Consider the following 20,719-nt stretch of genomic DNA (forward strand, 5'->3'; position numbering starts at 1 on the left):
GGAACAGGTCGGTAACATGACTGGTTTCACTGGGAACAGGTCAGTAACAGGACTGGTTTCACTGGGAACAGGTCAGTAACATGACTGGTTTAACTGGGAACGGGTCGGTAACAGGACTGGTTTCACTGGGAACAGGTCGGTAACATGACTGGTTTCACTGGGAACAGGTCGGTAACATGACTGGTTTCACTGGGAACAGGTCGGTAACATGACTGGTTTAACTGGGAACAGGTCGGTAACATGACTGGTTTAACTGGGAACAGGTCAGTAACAGGACTGGTTTCACTGGGAGCAGGTCGGTAACATGACTGGTTTAACTGGGAACAGGTCAGTAACATGACTGGTTTAACTGGGAACATATCAGTAACATGACTGGTTTAACTGGGAACAGGTCAGTAACATGACTGGTTTAACTGGGAACATATCAGTAACATGACTGGTTTAACTGGGAACAGGTCAGTAACATGACTGGTTTAACTGGGAACAGGTCAGTAACAAGACTGGTTTAACTGGGAACAGATCAGTAACAAGACTGGTTTAACTGGGAACAGGTCAGTAACAAGACTGGTTTAACTGGGAACATATCAGTAACATGACTGGTTTAACTGGGAACAGATCAGTAACATGACTGGTTTAACTGGGAACAGGTCAGTAACAAGACTGGTTTAACTGGGAACAGGTCAGTAACAAGACTGGTTTAACTGGGAATAGGTCGGTAACATGACTGGTTTCACTGGGAACAGGTCGGTAACATGACTGGTTTAACTGGGAACAGGTCAGTAACATGACTGGTTTAACTGGGAACAGGTCAGTAACATGACTGGTTTAACTGGGAACAGGTCAGTAACATGACTGGTTTAACTGGGAACAGGTCAGTAACATGACTGGTTTAACTGGGAACAGGTCAGTAACATGACTGGTTTAACTGGGAACAGGTCAGTAACGTGACTGGTTTAACTGGGAACAGGTCAGTAACATGACTGGTTTCATTGGGAACAGATCAGTAACATGACTGGTTTAACTGGGAACAGGTCAGTAACATGACTGGTTTAACTGGGAACAGGTCAGTAACATGACTGGTTTAACTGGGAACAGGTCAGTAACATGACTGGTTTAACTGGGAACAGGTCAGTAACATGACTGGTTTAACTGGGAACAGGTCAGTAACATGACTGGTTTCATTGGGAACAGATCAGTAACATGACTGGTTTAACTGGGAACAGGTCAGTAACATGACTGGTTTAACTGGGAACAGGTCAGTAACGTGACTGGTTTAACTGGAAAAAGATCAGTAACATGACTGGTTTCACTGGGAACAGGTCAGTAACATGACTGGTTTCACTGGGAACAGGTCAGTAACATGACTGGTTTAACTGGGAACAGGTCAGTAACATGACTGGTTTAACTGGGAACAGGTCAGTAACATGACTGGTTTAACTGGGAACAGGTCAGTAACATGACTGGTTTAACTGGGAACAGGTCAGTAACATGACTGGTTTAACTGGGAACAGGTCAGTAACGTGACTGGTTTAACTGGGAACAGGTCAGTAACATGACTGGTTTCATTGGGAGCAGATCACTAACATGACTGGTTTAACTGGGAACAGGTCAGTAACATGACTGGTTTAACTGGGAACAGGTCAGTAACATGACTGGTTTAACTGGGAACAGGTCAGTAACATGACTGGTTTAACTGGGAACAGGTCGGTAACATGACTGGTTTAACTGGGAACAGGTCAGTAACATGAATGGTTTAAATGGGAACAGGTCAGTAACATGAATGGTTTAACTGGGAACAGGTCAGTAACATGACTGGTTTAACTGGGAACAGGTCGGTAACAGGACGGGTTTAACTGGGAACAGGTCAGTAACATGACTGGTTTCACTGGGAACAGGTCAGTAACATGACTGGTTTCACTGGGAACAGGTCAGTAACATGACTGGTTTAACTGGGAACAGGTCAGTAACATGACTGGTTTCACTGGGAACAGGTCAGTAACATGACTGGTTTCACTGGGAACAGGTCGGTAACATGACTGGTTTCATTGGGAACAGGTCAGTAACATGACTGGTTTAACTGGGAACAGGTCAGTAACATGACTGGTTTCACTGGGAACAGGTCGGTAACATGACTGGTTTAACTGGGAACAGGTCAGTAACATGACTGGTTTAACTGGGAACAGGTCAGTAACATGACTGGTTTCACTGGGAACAGGTCGGTAACATGACTGGTTTAACTGGGAACAGGTCAGTAACATGACTGGTTTCATTGGGAACAGATCAGTAACATGACTGGTTTAACTGGGAACAGGTCGGTAACATGACTGGTTTAACTGGGAACAGGTCGGTAACATGACTGGTTTAACTGGGAACAGGTCGGTAACATGACTGGTTTAACTGGGAACAGGTCGGTAACATGACTGGTTTAACTGGGAACAGGTCAGTAACATGACTGGTTTAACTGGGAACAGGTCAGTAACATGACTGGTTTAACTGGGAACAGGTCGGTAACATGACTGGTTTCATTGGGAACAGATCAGTAACATGACTGGTTTAACTGGGAACAGGTCAGTAACATGACTGGTTTAACTGGGAACAGGTCAGTAACATGACTGGTTTAATTGGGAACAGGTCAGTAACATGACTGGTTTAATTGGGAACAGATCAGTAACATGACTGGTTTAACTGGGAACAGGTCGGTAACATGACTGGTTTCATTGGGAACAGATCAGTAACATGACTGGTTTCACTGGGAACAGGTCAGTAACATGACTGGTTTAACTGGGAACAGGTCAGTAACATGACTGGTTTCATTGGGAACAGATCAGTAACATGACTGGTTTAACTGGGAACAGGTCAGTAACATGACTGGTTTCATTGGGAACAGATCAGTAACATGACTGGTTTAACTGGGAACAGGTCACTAATATGACTGGTTTAACTGGGAACAGGTCAGTAACGTGACTGGTTTAACTGGAAAAAGATCAGTAACATGACTGGTTTCACTGGGAACAGGTCAGTAACATGACTGGTTTAACTGGGAACAGGTCAGTAACATGACTGGTTTCATTGGGAACAGATCAGTAACATGACTGGTTTAACTGGGAACAGGTCAGTAACATGACTGGTTTCATTGGGAACAGATCAGTAACATGACTGGTTTAACTGGGAACAGGTCGGTAACATGACTGGTTTCATTGGGAACAGGTCAGTAACGTGACTGGTTTAACTGGGAACAGGTCAGTAACATGACTGGATTCATTGGGAACAGATCAGTAACATGACTGGTTTCATTGGGAACAGATCAGTAACATGACTGGTTTAACTGGGAACAGATCAGTAACATGACTGGTTTAACTGGGAACAGGTCAGTAACATGACTGGTTTAACTGGGAACAGGTCAGTAACATGACTGTTTTAACTGGGAACAGGTCGGTAACATGACTGGTTTAACTGGGAACAGGTCAGTAACATGACTGGTTTAACTGGGAACAGGTCAGTAACATGACTGGTTTAACTGGGAACAGGTCAGTAACATGAATGGTTTAACTGGGAACAGGTCAGTAACATGACTGGTTTAACTGGGAACAGGTCAGTAACATGACTGGTTTAAGTGGGAACAGGTCGGTAACATGACTGGTTTAACTGGGAACAGGTCGGTAACATGACGGGTTTAACTGGGAACAGGTCAGTAACATGACGGGTTTAACTGGGAACAGGTCAGTAACATGACGGGTTTAACTGGGAACAGGTCAGTAACATGACTGGTTTCACTGGGAACAGGTCAGTAACATGACTGGTTTCACTGGGAACAGGTCAGTAACATGACTGGTTTAACTGGTAACAGGTCAGTAACATGACTGGTTTCATTGGGAACAGATCAGTAACATGACTGGTTTAACTGGGAACAGGTCAGTAACATGACTAGTTTAACTGGGAACAGGTCAGTAACATGACTGGTTTAACTGGGAACAGGTCAGTAACATGACTGGTTTAACTGGGAACAGGTCAGTAACGTGACTGGTTTAACTGGGAACAGGTCAGTAACATGACTGGTTTCATTGGGAACAGATCAGTAACATGACTGGTTTAACTGGGAACAGGTCAGTAACATGACTGGTTTAACTGGGAACAGGTCAGTAACATGACTGGTTTAACTGGGAACAGGTCAGTAACATGACTGGTTTAACTGGGAACAGATCAGTAACATGACTGTTTTAACTGGGAACAGGTCGGTAACATGACTGGTTTAAATGGGAACAGGTCAGTAACATGAATGGTTTAACTGGGAACAGGTCAGTAACATGAATGGTTTAACTGGGAACAGGTCGGTAACATGACTGGTTTAACTGGGAACAGGTCAGTAACGTGACTGGTTTAACTGGGAACAGGTCAGTAACATGACTGGTTTAACTGGGAACAGGTCGGTAACAGGACGGGTTTAACTGGGAACAGGTCAGTAACATGACTGGTTTAACTGGGAACAGGTCAGTAACATGACTGGTTTCACTGGGAACAGGTCGGTAACATGACTGGTTTAACTGGGAACAGGTCAGTAACATGACTGGTTTAACTGGGAACAGGTCGGTAACAGGACGGGTTTAACTGGGAACAGGTCGGTAACATGACTGGTTTAACTGGGAACAGGTCGGTAACATGACTGGTTTAACTGGGAACAGGTCGGTAACATGACTGGTTTAACTGGGAACAGGTCGGTAACATGACTGGTTTAACTGGGAACAGGTCAGTAACATGACTGGTTTAACTGGGAACAGGTCAGTAACATGACTGGTTTAACTGGGAACAGGTCGGTAACATGACTGGTTTAACTGGGAACAGGTCAGTAACATGACTGGTTTCACTGGGAACAGGTCGGTAACATGACTGGTTTAACTGGGAACAGGTCAGTAACATGACTGGTTTAACTGGGAACAGGTCAGTAACATGACTGGTTTCACTGGGAACAGGTCGGTAACATGACTGGTTTCACTGGGAACAGGTCAGTAACATGACTGGTTTAACTGGGAACAGGTCAGTAACATGACTGGTTTAACTGGGAACAGGTCAGTAACATGACTGGTTTAACTGGGAACAGGTCAGTAACATGACTGGTTTCACTGGGAACAGGTCGGTAACATGACTGGTTTAACTGGGAACAGGTCAGTAACATGACTGGTTTCATTGGGAACAGATCAGTAACATGACTGGTTTCATTGGGAACAGATCAGTAACATGAATGGTTTAACTGGGAACAGGTCGGTAACATGACTGGTTTCACTGGGAACAGGTCAGTAACATGACTGGTTTAACTGGGAACAGGTCAGTAACATGACTGGTTTAACTGGGAACAGGTCGGTAACATGACTGGTTTCACTGGGAACAGGTCAGTAACATGACTGGTTTAACTGGGAACAGGTCAGTAACATGACTGGTTTAACTGGGAACAGGTCAGTAACATGACTGGTTTAACTGGGAACAGGTCAGTAACGTGACTGGTTTAACTGGGAACAGGTCAGTAACATGACTGGTTTCATTGGGAACAGATCAGTAACATGACTGGTTTAACTGGGAACAGGTCAGTAACATGACTGGTTTAACTGGGAACAGATCAGTAACATGACTGGTTTAACTGGGAACAGGTCGGTAACATGACTGGTTTAACTGGGAACAGGTCAGTAACATGAATGGTTTAACTGGGAACAGGTCAGTAACATGAATGGTTTAACTGGGAACAGGTCGGTAACATGACTGGTTTCACTGGGAACAGGTCAGTAACGTGACTGGTTTCACTGGGAACAGGTCAGTAACATGACTGGTTTCACTGGGAACAGGTCGGTAACATGACTGGTTTAACTGGGAACAGGTCAGTAACATGACTGGTTTAACTGGGAACAGGTCGGTAACAGGACGGGTTTAACTGGGAACAGGTCGGTAACATGACTGGTTTAACTGGGAACAGGTCGGTAACATGACTGGTTTAACTGGGAACAGGTCGGTAACATGACTGGTTTAACTGGGAACAGGTCGGTAACATGACTGGTTTCACTGGGAACAGGTCAGTAACATGACTGGTTTAACTGGGAACAGGTCAGTAACATGACTGGTTTAACTGGGAACAGGTCAGTAACATGACTGGTTTAACTGGGAACAGGTCAGTAACATGACTGGTTTCACTGGGAACAGGTCGGTAACATGACTGGTTTAACTGGGAACAGGTCAGTAACATGACTGGTTTCATTGGGAACAGATCAGTAACATGACTGGTTTCATTGGGAACAGATCAGTAACATGAATGGTTTAACTGGGAACAGATCAGTAACATGAATGGTTTAACTGGGAACAGGTCAGTAACATGAATGGTTTAACTGGGAACAGGTCGGTAACATGACTGGTTTCACTGGGAACAGGTCAGTAACATGACTGGTTTCACTGGGAACAGGTCAGTAACATGACTGGTTTCACTGGGAACAGGTCAGTAACATGACTGGTTTCACTGGGAACAGGTCAGTAACATGACTGGTTTAACTGGGAACAGGTCAGTAACATGACTGGTTTCATTGGGAACAGATCAGTAACATGACTGGTTTAACTGGGAACAGGTCAGTAACGTGACTGGTTTAACTGGGAACAGGTCGGTAACATGACTGGTTTAACTGGGAACAGGTCAGTAACATGACTGGTTTCATTGGGAACAGATCAGTAACATGACTGGTTTAACTGGGAACAGGTCGGTAACATGACTGGTTTCATTGGGAACAGATCAGTAACATGACTGGTTTCACTGGGAACAGGTCAGTAACATGACTGGTTTAACTGGGAACAGGTCAGTAACATGACTGGTTTCAATGGGAACAGATCAGTAACATGACTGGTTTAACTGGGAACAGGTCAGTAACATGACTGGTTTCATTGGGAACAGATCAGTAACATGACTGGTTTCATTGGGAACAGATCAGTAACATGACTGGTTTAACTGGGAACAGGTCAGTAACATGACTGGTTTAACTGGGAACAGGTCAGTAACGTGACTGGTTTAACTGGGAACAGATCAGTAACATGACTGGTTTCACTGGGAACAGGTCGGTAACATGACTGGTTTAACTGGGAACAGGTCGGTAACATGACTGGTTTAACTGGGAACAGGTCGGTAACATGACTGGTTTAACTGGGAACAGGTCAGTAACATGACTGGTTTAACTGGGAACAGGTCAGTAACATGACTGGTTTAACTGGGAACAGGTCAGTAACATGACTGGTTTCACTGGGAACAGGTCGGTAACATGACTGGTTTAACTGGGAACAGGTCAGTAACATGACTGGTTTCATTGGGAACAGATCAGTAACATGACTGGTTTCATTGGGAACAGATCAGTAACATGAATGGTTTAACTGGGAACAGGTCAGTAACATGAATGGTTTAACTGGGAACAGGTCGGTAACATGACTGGTTTAACTGGGAACAGGTCAGTAACATGACTGGTTTCACTGGGAACAGGTCAGTAACATGACTGGTTTAACTGGGAACAGGTCGGTAACATGACTGGTTTAACTGGGAACAGGTCGGTAACATGACTGGTTTCATTGGGAACAGATCAGTAACATGACTGGTTTAACTGGGAACAGGTCAGTAACGTGACTGGTTTAACTGGGAACAGGTCGGTAACATGACTGGTTTAACTGGGAACAGGTCAGTAACATGACTGGTTTCATTGGGAACAGATCAGTAACATGACTGGTTTAACTGGGAACAGATCAGTAACATGACTGGTTTCACTGGGAACAGGTCAGTAACATGACTGGTTTCATTGGGAACAGATCAGTAACATGACTGGTTTCACTGGGAACAGGTCGGTAACATGACTGGTTTAACTGGGAACAGGTCAGTAACGTGACTGGTTTAATTGGGAACAGGTCGGTAACATGACTGGTTTAACTGGGAACAGGTCAGTAACGTGACTGGTTTAACTGGGAACAGGTCAGTAACATGACTGGTTTAACTGGGAACAGGTCAGTAACATGACTGGTTTCATTGGGAACAGGTCAGTAACATGACTGGTTTCATTGGGAACAGGTCAGTAACGTGACTGGTTTAACTGGGAACAGGTCAGTAACATGACTGGTTTAACTGGGAACAGGTCAGTAACATGACTGGTTTCATTGGGAACAGGTCAGTAACATGACTGGTTTAACTGGGAACAGGTCAGTAACATGACTGGTTTCATTGGGAACAGATCAGTAACATGACTGGTTTAACTGGGAACAGGTCGGTAACATGACTGGTTTCATTGGGAACAGATCAGTAACATGACTGGTTTCACTGGGAACAGGTCAGTAACATGACTGGTTTAACTGGGAACAGGTCAGTAACATGACTGGTTTCATTGGGAACCGATCAGTAACATGACTGGTTTAACTGGGAACAGATCAGTAACATGACTGGTTTCATTGGGAACAGATCAGTAACATGACTGGTTTCACTGGGAACAGGTCAGTAACATGACTGGTTTCATTGGGAACAGGTCAGTAACGTGACTGGCTTAACTGGGAACAGGTCAGTAACATGACTGGTTTCATTGGGAACAGATCAGTAACATAACTGGTTTCATTGGGAACAGATCAGTAACATGACTGGTTTAACTGGGAACAGATCAGTAACATGACTGGTTTAACTGGGAACAGGTCAGTAACATGACTGGTTTAACTGGGAACAGGTCAGTAACATGACTGTTTTAACTGGGAACAGGTCGGTAACATGACTGGTTTAACTGGGAACAGGTCGGTAACATGACTGGTTTAACTGGGAACAGGTCAGTAACATGAATGGTTTAACTGGGAACAGGTCAGTAACATGACTGGTTTAACTGGGAACAGGTCGGTAACATGACGGGTTTAACTGGGAACAGGTCAGTAACATGACTGGTTTAACTGGGAACAGGTCAGTAACATGACGGGTTTAACTGGGAACAGGTCAGTAACATGACTGGTTTCACTGGGAACAGGTCAGTAACATGACTGGTTTCACTGGGAACAGGTCGGTAACATGACTGGTTTAACTGGGAACAGGTCAGTAACATGACTGGTTTAACTGGGAACAGGTCAGTAACATGACTGGTTTCACTGGGAACAGGTCGGTAACATGACTGGTTTCACTGGGAACAGGTCAGTAACATGACTGGTTTCACTGGGAACAGGTCAGTAACATGACTGGTTTAACTGGGAACAGGTCGGTAACATGACTGGTTTAACTGGGAACAGATCGGTAACATGACTGGTTTCACTGGGAACAGGTCAGTAACATGACTGGTTTAACTGGGAACAGGTCAGTAACATGACTGGTTTAACTGGGAACAGGTCAGTAACATGACTGGTTTCATTGGGAACAGATCAGTAACATGACTGGTTTAACTGGGAACAGGTCAGTAACATGACTGGTTTAACTGGGAACAGGTCGGTAACATGACTGGTTTCACTGGGAACAGGTCAGTAACGTGACTGGTTTAACTGGGAACAGGTCAGTAACATGACGGGTTTAACTGGGAACAGGTCAGTAACATGACTGGTTTAACTGGGAACAGGTCAGTAACATGACTGGTTTCACTGGGAACAGGTCGGTAACATGACTGGTTTCACTGGGAACAGGTCAGTAACATGACTGGTTTAACTGGGAACAGGTCAGTAACATGACTGGTTTCACTGGGAACAGGTCGGTAACATGACTGGTTTCACTGGGAACAGGTCAGTAACATGACTGGTTTAACTGGGAACAGGTCAGTAACATGACTGGTTTAACTGGGAACAGGTCGGTAACATGACTGGTTTCACTGGGAACAGATCGGTAACATGACTGGTTTCACTGGGAACAGGTCAGTAACATGACTGGTTTAACTGGGAACAGGTCAGTAACATGACTGGTTTAACTGGGAACAGGTCAGTAACATGACTGGTTTCATTGGGAACAGATCAGTAACATGACTGGTTTAACTGGGAACAGGTCGGTAACATGACTGGTTTAACTGGGAACAGGTCAGTAACGTGACTGGTTTAACTGGGAACAGGTCGGTAACATGACTGGTTTAACTGGGAACAGGTCAGTAACGTGACTGGTTTAACTGGGAACAGGTCAGTAACATGACTGGTTTAACTGGGAACAGGTCAGTAACATGACTGGTTTAACTGGGAACAGGTCAGTAACATGACTGGTTTCATTGGGAACAGATCAGTAACATGACTGGTTTAACTGGGAACAGGTCAGTAACAAGACTGGTTTAACTGGGAACAGGTCGGTAACATGACTGGTTTAACTGGGAACAGGTCAGTAACATGACTGGTTTCATTGGGAACAGATCAGTAACATGACTGGTTTCATTGGGAACAGATCAGTAACATGAATGGTTTAACTGGGAACAGGTCAGTTACATGAATGGTTTAACTGGGAACAGGTCGGTAACATGACTGGTTTCACTGGGAACAGGTCAGTAACATGACTGGTTTAACTGGGAACAGGTCAGTAACATGACTGGTTTAACTGGGAACAGGTCGGTAACAGGACGGGTTTAACTGGGAACAGGTCAGTAACATGACTGGTTTCACTGGGAACAGGTCGGTAACATGACTGGTTTAACTGGGAACAGGTCAGTAACATGACTGGTTTAACTGGGAACAGGTCAGTAACATGACTGGTTTCACTGGGAACAGGTAGGTAACATGACTGGTTTTACTGGGAACAGGTCAGTAACATGACTGGTTTAACTGGGAACAGGTCAGTAACATGACTGGTTTAACTGGGAACAGGTCAGTAACATGACTGGTTTCACTGGGAACAGGTCGGTAACATGACTGGTTTAACTGGGAACAGGTCAGTAACATGACTGGTTTCATTGGGAACAGATCAGTAACATGACTGGTTTAACTGGGAACAGGTCGGTAACATGACTGGTTTAACTGGGAACAGGTCGGTAACATGACTGGTTTAACTGGGAACAGGTCGGTAACATGACTGGTTTAACTGGGAACAGGTCGGTAACATGACTGGTTTAACTGGGAAGAGGTCAGTAACATGACTGGTTTCACTGGGAACAGGTCAGTAACATGACTGGTTTAACTGGGAACAGGTCAGTAACATGACTGGTTTCATTGGGAACAGATCAGTAACATGACTGGTTTAACTGGGAACAGGTCAGTAACGTGACTGGTTTAACTGGGAACAGGTCGGTAACATGACTGGTTTAACTGGGAACAGGTCAGTAACATGACTGGTTTCATTGGGAACAGATCAGTAACATGACTGGTTTAACTGGGAACAGGTCGGTAACATGACTGGTTTCATTGGGAACAGATCAGTAACATGACTGGTTTCACTGGGAACAGGTCAGTAACATGACTGGTTTCACTGGGAACAGGTCAGTAACATGACTGGTTTCAATGGGAACAGATCAGTAACATGACTGGTTTAACTGGGAACAGGTCAGTAACATGACTGGTTTCATTGGGAACAGATCAGTAACATGACTGGTTTAACTGGGAACAGGTCGGTAACATGACTGGTTTCACTGGGAACAGGTCAGTAACGTGACTGGTTTAACTGGGAACAGGTCAGTAACATGACGGGTTTAACTGGGAACAGGTCAGTAACATGACTGGTTTAACTGGGAACAGGTCAGTAACATGACTGGTTTCACTGGGAACAGGTCGGTAACATGACTGGTTTCACTGGGAACAGGTCAGTAACATGACTGGTTTAACTGGGAACAGGTCAGTAACATGACTGGTTTCACTGGGAACAGGTCGGTAACATGACTGGTTTCACTGGGAACAGGTCAGTAACATGACTGGTTTAACTGGGAACAGGTCAGTAACATGACTGGTTTAACTGGGAACAGGTCGGTAACATGACTGGTTTCACTGGGAACAGATCGGTAACATGACTGGTTTCACTGGGAACAGGTCAGTAACATGACTGGTTTAACTGGGAACAGGTCAGTAACATGACTGGTTTAACTGGGAACAGGTCAGTAACATGACTGGTTTAACTGGGAACAGGTCGGTAACATGACTGGTTTCACTGGGAACAGGTCAGTAACGTGACTGGTTTAACTGGGAACAGGTCAGTAACATGACGGGTTTAACTGGGAACAGGTCAGTAACATGACTGGTTTAACTGGGAACAGGTCAGTAACATGACTGGTTTCACTGGGAACAGGTCGGTAACATGACTGGTTTCACTGGGAACAGGTCAGTAACATGACTGGTTTAACTGGGAACAGGTCAGTAACATGACTGGTTTCACTGGGAACAGGTCGGTAACATGACTGGTTTCACTGGGAACAGGTCAGTAACATGACTGGTTTAACTGGGAACAGGTCAGTAACATGACTGGTTTAACTGGGAACAGGTCGGTAACATGACTGGTTTCACTGGGAACAGATCGGTAACATGACTGGTTTCACTGGGAACAGGTCAGTAACATGACTGGTTTAACTGGGAACAGGTCGGTAACAGGACTGGTTTCACTGGGAACAGATCGGTAACATGACTGGTTTCACTGGGAACAGGTCAGTAACATGACTGGTTTAACTGGGAACAGGTCAGTAACATGACTGGTTTAACTGGGAACAGGTCAGTAACATGACTGGTTTAACTGGGAACAGGTCAGTAACATGACTGGTTTCATTGGGAACAGATCAGTAACATGACTGGTTTAACTGGGAACAGGTCGGTAACATGACTGGTTTAACTGGGAACAGGTCAGTAACGTGACTGGTTTAACTGGGAACAGGTCGGTAACATGACTGGTTTAACTGGGAACAGGTCAGTAACGTGACTGGTTTAACTGGGAACAGGTCAGTAACATGACTGGTTTAACTGGGAACAGGTCAGTAACATGACTGGTTTAACTGGGAACAGGTCAGTAACATGACTGGTTTCATTGGGAACAGATCAGTAACATGACTGGTTTAACTGGGAACAGGTCAGTAACAAGACTGGTTTAACTGGGAACAGGTCGGTAACATGACTGGTTTAACTGGGAACAGGTCAGTAACATGACTGGTTTCATTGGGAACAGATCAGTAACATGACTGGTTTCATTGGGAACAGATCAGTAACATGAATGGTTTAACTGGGAACAGGTCAGTTACATGAATGGTTTAACTGGGAACAGGTCGGTAACATGACTGGTTTCACTGGGAACAGGTCAGTAACATGACTGGTTTAACTGGGAACAGGTCAGTAACATGACTGGTTTAACTGGGAACAGGTCGGTAACAGGACGGGTTTAACTGGGAACAGGTCAGTAACATGACTGGTTTCACTGGGAACAGGTCGGTAACATGACTGGTTTAACTGGGAACAGGTCAGTAACATGACTGGTTTAACTGGGAACAGGTCAGTAACATGACTGGTTTCACTGGGAACAGGTAGGTAACATGACTGGTTTTACTGGGAACAGGTCAGTAACATGACTGGTTTAACTGGGAACAGGTCAGTAACATGACTGGTTTAACTGGGAACAGGTCAGTAACATGACTGGTTTCACTGGGAACAGGTCGGTAACATGACTGGTTTAACTGGGAACAGGTCAGTAACATGACTGGTTTCATTGGGAACAGATCAGTAACATGACTGGTTTAACTGGGAACAGGTCGGTAACATGACTGGTTTAACTGGGAACAGGTCGGTAACATGACTGGTTTAACTGGGAACAGGTCGGTAACATGACTGGTTTAACTGGGAACAGGTCGGTAACATGACTGGTTTAACTGGGAAGAGGTCAGTAACATGACTGGTTTCACTGGGAACAGGTCAGTAACATGACTGGTTTAACTGGGAACAGGTCAGTAACATGACTGGTTTCATTGGGAACAGATCAGTAACATGACTGGTTTAACTGGGAACAGGTCAGTAACGTGACTGGTTTAACTGGGAACAGGTCGGTAACATGACTGGTTTAACTGGGAACAGGTCAGTAACATGACTGGTTTCATTGGGAACAGATCAGTAACATGACTGGTTTAACTGGGAACAGGTCGGTAACATGACTGGTTTCATTGGGAACAGATCAGTAACATGACTGGTTTCACTGGGAACAGGTCAGTAACATGACTGGTTTCACTGGGAACAGGTCAGTAACATGACTGGTTTCAATGGGAACAGATCAGTAACATGACTGGTTTAACTGGGAACAGGTCAGTAACATGACTGGTTTCATTGGGAACAGATCAGTAACATGACTGGTTTAACTGGGAACAGGTCAGTAACATGACTGGTTTAACTGGGAACAGGTCAGTAACATGACTGGTTTAACTGGGAACAGGTCAGTAACGTGACTGGTTTCACTGGGAACAGGTCAGTAACATGACTGGTTTCACTGGGAACAGGTCAGTAACATGACTGGTTTAACTGGGAACAGGTCAGTAACATGACTGGTTTCATTGGGAACAGATCAGTAACATGACTGGTTTAACTGGGAACAGGTCAGTAACATGACTGGTTTCATTGGGAACAGATCAGTAACATGACTGGTTTAACTGGGAACAGGTCGGTAACATGACTGGTTTCATTGGGAACAGGTCAGTAACGTGACTGGTTTAACTGGGAACAGGTCAGTAACATGACTGGTTTCATTGGGAACAGATCAGTAACATGACTGGTTTCATTGGGAACAGATCAGTAACATGACTGGTTTCATTGGGAACAGATCAGTAACATGACTGGTTTCATTGGGAACAGATCAGTAACATGACTGGTTTAACTGGGAACAGATCAGTAACATGACTGGTTTAACTGGGAACAGGTCAGTAACATGACTGGTTTAACTGGGAACAGGTCAGTAACATGACTGTTTTAACTGGGAACAGGTCGGTAACATGACTGGTTTAACTGGGAACAGGTCAGTAACATGACTGGTTTAACTGGGAACAGGTCAGTAACATGACTGGTTTCACTGGGAACAGGTCGGTAACATGACTGGTTTAACTGGGAACAGGTCAGTAACATGACGGGTTTAACTGGGAACAGGTCAGTAACATGACTGGTTTAACTGGGAACAGGTCAGTAACATGACTGGTTTAACTGGGAACAGGTCAGTAACATGACGGGTTTCACTGGGAACAGGTCGGTAACATGACTGGTTTAACTGGGAACAGGTCAGTAACATGACTGGTTTCATTGGGAACAGATCAGTAACATGACTGGTTTCACTGGGAACAGGTCGGTAACATGACTGGTTTAACTGGGAACAGGTCAGTAACGTGACTGGTTTCACTGGGAACAGGTCGGTAACATGACTGGTTTAACTGGGAACAGGTCAGTAACGTGACTGGTTTAACTGGGAACAGGTCAGTAACATGACTGGTTTAACTGGGAACAGGTCAGTAACATGACTGGTTTCATTGGGAACAGGTCAGTAACATGACTGGTTTCATTGGGAACAGGTCAGTAACGTGACTGGTTTAACTGGGAACAGGTCAGTAACATGACTGGTTTAACTGGGAACAGGTCAGTAACATGACTGGTTTCATTGGGAACAGATCAGTAACATGACTGGTTTAACTGGGAACAGGTCAGTAACATGACTGGTTTCATTGGGAACAGATCAGTAACATGACTGGTTTAACTGGGAACAGGTCGGTAACATGACTGGTTTCATTGGGAACAGATCAGTAACATGACTGGTTTCACTGGGAACAGGTCAGTAACATGACTGGTTTAACTGGGAACAGGTCAGTAACATGACTGGTTTCATTGGGAACAGATCAGTAACATGACTGGTTTAACTGGGAACAGGTCAGTAACATGACTGGTTTCATTGGGAACAGACCAGTAACATGACTGGTTTCACTGGGAACAGGTCAGTAACATGACTGGTTTCATTGGGAACAGGTCAGTAACGTGACTGGTTTAACTGGGAACAGGTCAGTAACATGACTGGTTTCATTGGGAACAGATCAGTAACATAACTGGTTTCATTGGGAACAGATCAGTAACATGACTGGTTTAACTGGGAACAGATCAGTAACATGACTGGTTTAACTGGGAACAGGTCAGTAACATGACTGGTTTAACTGGGAACAGGTCAGTAACATGACTGTTTTAACTGGGAACAGGTCGGTAACATGACTGGTTTAACTGGGAACAGGTCGGTAACATGACTGGTTTAACTGGGAACAGGTCAGTAACATGAATGGTTTAACTGGGAACAAGTCAGTAACATGACTGGTTTAACTGGGAACAGGTCAGTAACATGACGGGTTTAACTGGGAACAGGTCAGTAACATGACTGGTTTAACTGGGAACAGGTCAGTAACATGACTGGTTTCACTGGGAACAGGTCAGTAACATGACTGGTTTCACTGGGAACAGGTCAGTAACATGACTGGTTTCACTGGGAACAGGTCGGTAACATGACTGGTTTAACTGGGAACAGGTCAGTAACATGACTGGTTTCACTGGGAACAGGTCAGTAACATGACTGGTTTCACTGGGAACAGGTCAGTAACATGACTGGTTTCACTGGGAACAGGTCGGTAACATGACTGGTTTCACTGGGAACAGGTCAGTAACATGACTGGTTTAACTGGGAACAGGTCAGTAACATGACTGGTTTAACTGGGAACAGGTCGGTAACATGACTGGTTTCACTGGGAACAGATCGGTAACATGACTGGTTTCACTGGGAACAGGTCAGTAACATGACTGGTTTAACTGGGAACAGGTCAGTAACATGACTGGTTTAACTGGGAACAGGTCAGTAACATGACTGGTTTCATTGGGAACAGATCAGTAACATGACTGGTTTAACTGGGAACAGGTCAGTAACATGACTGGTTTAACTGGGAACAGGTCGGTAACATGACTGGTTTCACTGGGAACAGGTCAGTAACGTGACTGGTTTAACTGGGAACAGGTCAGTAACATGACGGGTTTAACTGGGAACAGGTCAGTAACATGACTGGTTTAACTGGGAACAGGTCAGTAACATGACTGGTTTCACTGGGAACAGGTCGGTAACATGACTGGTTTAACTGGGAACAGGTCAGTAACATGACTGGTTTAACTGGGAACAGGTCAGTAACATGACTGGTTTCACTGGGAACAGGTCGGTAACATGACTGGTTTCACTGGGAACAGGTCAGTAACATGACTGGTTTAACTGGGAACAGGTCGGTAACATGACTGGTTTAACTGGGAACAGGTCGGTAACATGACTGGTTTCACTGGGAACAGATCGGTAACATGACTGGTTTAACTGGGAACAGGTCAGTAACATGACTGGTTTCATTGGGAACAGATCAGTAACATGACTGGTTTAACTGGGAACAGGTCGGTAACATGACTGGTTTAACTGGGAACAGGTCAGTAACGTGACTGGTTTAACTGGGAACAGGTCGGTAACATGACTGGTTTAACTGGGAACAGGTCAGTAACGTGACTGGTTTAACTGGGAACAGGTCAGTAACGTGACTGGTTTAACTGGGAACAGGTCAGTAACATGACTGGTTTAACTGGGAACAGGTCAGTAACATGACTGGTTTCATTGGGAACAGATCAGTAACATGACTGGTTTAACTGGGAACAGGTCAGTAACAAGACTGGTTTAACTGGGAACAGATCAGTAACATGACTGGTTTAACTGGGAACAGGTCAGTAACATGACTGGTTTAACTGGGAACAGGTCGGTAACATGACTGGTTTAACTGGGAACAGGTCAGTAACATGCCCAGGTATAAAAAGAGATTTCAAAGAGGCAGTCCCTCAATAAAAGATGGACAGAGCTTCACCAATCTAAGACAAATTGGACATTAAAATTTTGCAGATTGTTTTTTTAGGTTTTGGAAATCCACAATCTACAGTCTATAATTGCAGACAATTACAAGATGTGGAATAGTTTGTGGACAGCATGGACGGCGTGTCCTGCAGACTAAAGAGGAGAGGGAGCATCCAGCTTGTTATCAGCCTGCATCTCTGATGGGATGGGGTTGCATTAGTGCCGATGGCGTGGGCAGCTTCCACATCTGGGAAGCTCCATCAATGCTGGAACATCTGCTCCCATCCAGACAACGTCTCTTTCAGGGAAGACCTTCCACCATGCTGGACCACATCCTGCATCATCACAGCAGCTGCTTCTACATTCAGACAGATCAGATTTTCCACCAGATGATAAAATGTGACACCATCAATGTCGAATTTACCAACTCAGGAAGAGGACAGATGTCTGCTGTGTTGATGTACAGACCCTCCACAACAATAAACTTCCGTGTTACTCGAGCTTTCCGTGGATTCTGCGAGGAAAAGAAAGCATGGAGGAGTTTCAAAATGAGATCAAGAACATTCAGACATCAGTCATAAATCCATTCTAGCCTTCAGGTCCTCCAGCTCCTGCTCCTTCAGCAGCCTCTCCAGGTCCTCCATGTCATTGTGTTTGAAGTATTTGATGAAGCTGCGAGATGCCTGAAGACCCTTCTGCACAGAGAAGCAGGCAGCTTCATCCCTGAACACAAATCACAGCAACAAGAAGATGAAAGCAGCACAGAGGAAACCATCTGCTCGGAAACATCTGCAGGTCTGGAGACATCCAGAACTCACACAAAGATGATGTCACCCCTCTTGGAGTAGGCTGGGATGGCACTGGCGATGGTGGCAAAGCCGTAAGAATAAATGATTGCCTCTTCAGTTCCCATGAATTTAGCCAGACGGTTCTCCAGCTCCAGATGGACATCTGAGGCAGAAGCAAGGTGTGAATCCAGAACCCAGAAGAACCAAACGAGTCAAATATTTACCAGATCTACCAGTTAAAGCCCTGTCATTACAAATATGTCACATGGCAGCAACTCAGTGTAAGTTCATGAAGAAAACCAAGCATCCACCCCCAGCCCCCTAAAAAAAAAAAAAAAAAAAAAAAAAGAAAGAAAGGAGGGGGTGGAATTGCAGTAAAGAAATTAGATGTTCTTAATATAAAAAAACAAAAAATTTCCAGAAGAACTTCCCAAGGTCAACACCCTTTTACTAGTTTTGGATATTAAGAGTTTTTTTATATTTCATAAATCAACTCAATGGGTTGCTCAACAATGAAGCTTTGTGTTTCTTCTCACTACTAAACGTACATAATACTTGCAAACATATATACTTTTCCTCTCCTGATAAACCAGCCAACGAAGAGGATGTGAGTGTTCACAAATGAGAAAACAGCTGTTGGCTCTTCTATTCCCAGCAAACATGTCGTTCATCTGCTCGCTCCGTCAAGGACAGGGTCTGATTTTTCAAATCGCAGCTTCCCCACGGCCCTTAATGGGAACAAGCTAACCGCTTGTTCCAGAAGATGGATGGAAATACTTTTCAGAAAAAGGAAGAAAGTCGTAAGTTTCAGACATTCCCACTGAGACCTGTTGGACACCTCCATCCAAAGCCTTGAAGGCAAGCTGGTTTAGCTGACAAGCACTGCAACTGAAGATGCTTTAGAGGCTTTTTGCGCTGGTTAAAATAAACTCTGGCCATCTCTAATAATTTTGTTTTTTCAGCTTCTCCAAAACTGTTTTAATGCAAAGCATCTCGCCTGATTTAAGAAGAAACTTTAGAAATACAAGGTAGATACACTCTTCTGGTCATTATTATAAAAAGGGTTCATAAAGAGAGATCAGTACGTTGTGTGTCGTAATATCACAATGTGACAGTACGAAAACAAACGAGTTACAGAGCCACCTGCAGATTCTCATTCACTGCAACATGGGGTTTTTCTTGGAGGAAACAACTCTTCTGTGACACTTCCCATCACTTCTGCAGATGGCAGCAACACAACCACTCAGTTTTACTTCCACTCATCTGCTGATGTGTTTCAGACAAAAGTCTTGATAGGAAAAATCAGTACTTTATCAGGGGTGGGGGGAGGAGGGATGGGGGGAGGAGGGATGGGGGGAGGAGGAATGGGGGGAGGAGGGGTGGGGGGAGGAGGGATGGGAGAGGAGGGGTGTGGGGAGGAGGGGTGGGGGGAGGAGGGGTGGGGGGAGGTGGGATGGGGGGAGGTGGGATGGGGGGAGGTGGGGTGGGGGGAGGAGGGGTGGGGGGAGGAGGGATGGGAGAGGAGGGATGGGGGGAGGAGGGATGGGAGAGGAGGGGTGGGGGCGTCCGCGTTGTTTTCTTCCCGTTGTTTCTTACTGTTGCCGTATCTCCAGTGGTTCTGTTGGGTCTGCTAAAGACGTGGGACCTGGTTTGTTAGAAAACTTGGGGTCTCGGCTCTAAAACGTCAGACCCCGGACCGGGGGAACCGTTCATGCGGGTGTCGTTCAGTCCGAGTGTGCGTGAAGCAAAAAGAGCAGCGATGAAAGAGACGCAGCGGTTCAACACCTCTATTTCCCTCCAGTTGTAAACATTTGTTCATAAATAGAAAATGATAGAAAGAAAATAAGCTGCTGCTGATTTATCTGCGTGTGTGTGGACCGCTTCCATACTCTGTGTGTGCATGCGTGCAGCGATGCGTGTCTGTTAGAACATACACTTATTACAGTCGCAGGACTAATGTGGGATAAAAACTTCTTGTTTGTCTTTATTAGTCTGTCATGTGATTGTGATGGAAACCCAGCAGCTCTTCAGATGAAGAAGGACCAGCTCCTTCCAGAGGAAGACTACATTCCTGCCCTTCAGACCACCAGGACCCCTGCTCATCTTAACAGCTACATATTCTGCTCTCCTGCTTTTTACTTTACTTTTACAAACACTCTTTATCAGA

The 20,719-nt window shown here is 44.9% G+C and overlaps 1 protein-coding gene across 2 annotated transcripts in view; it reads right to left on the minus strand.

Moving 5' to 3' along the window:
- The window catches only part of sptlc1 (serine palmitoyltransferase, long chain base subunit 1), a 68,009-nt gene that overhangs the window by 15,827 nt on the left and 31,463 nt on the right, over positions 1-20,719 (minus strand). For both annotated transcript variants that reach the window (XR_013771665.1, XM_079257190.1), the window contains exons 6-8: positions 18,583-18,715; positions 18,358-18,487; positions 18,189-18,278 (exon numbers count right to left, since the gene is read on the minus strand). Coding sequence is in view for 1 of the 2 variants with exons in the window: in XM_079257190.1 (XP_079113316.1) it covers positions 18,189-18,278; positions 18,358-18,487; positions 18,583-18,715 (353 nt within the window). In the remaining variant the exon portion in view is untranslated. The remainder of the gene's footprint in view (positions 1-18,188; positions 18,279-18,357; positions 18,488-18,582; positions 18,716-20,719) is intronic.

This window comes from Telmatherina bonti (genome assembly GCF_933228915.1).
Source record: "Telmatherina bonti genome assembly, chromosome: 17".
NCBI classification, from domain to species: Eukaryota; Metazoa; Chordata; class Actinopteri; order Atheriniformes; family Telmatherinidae; genus Telmatherina; species Telmatherina bonti.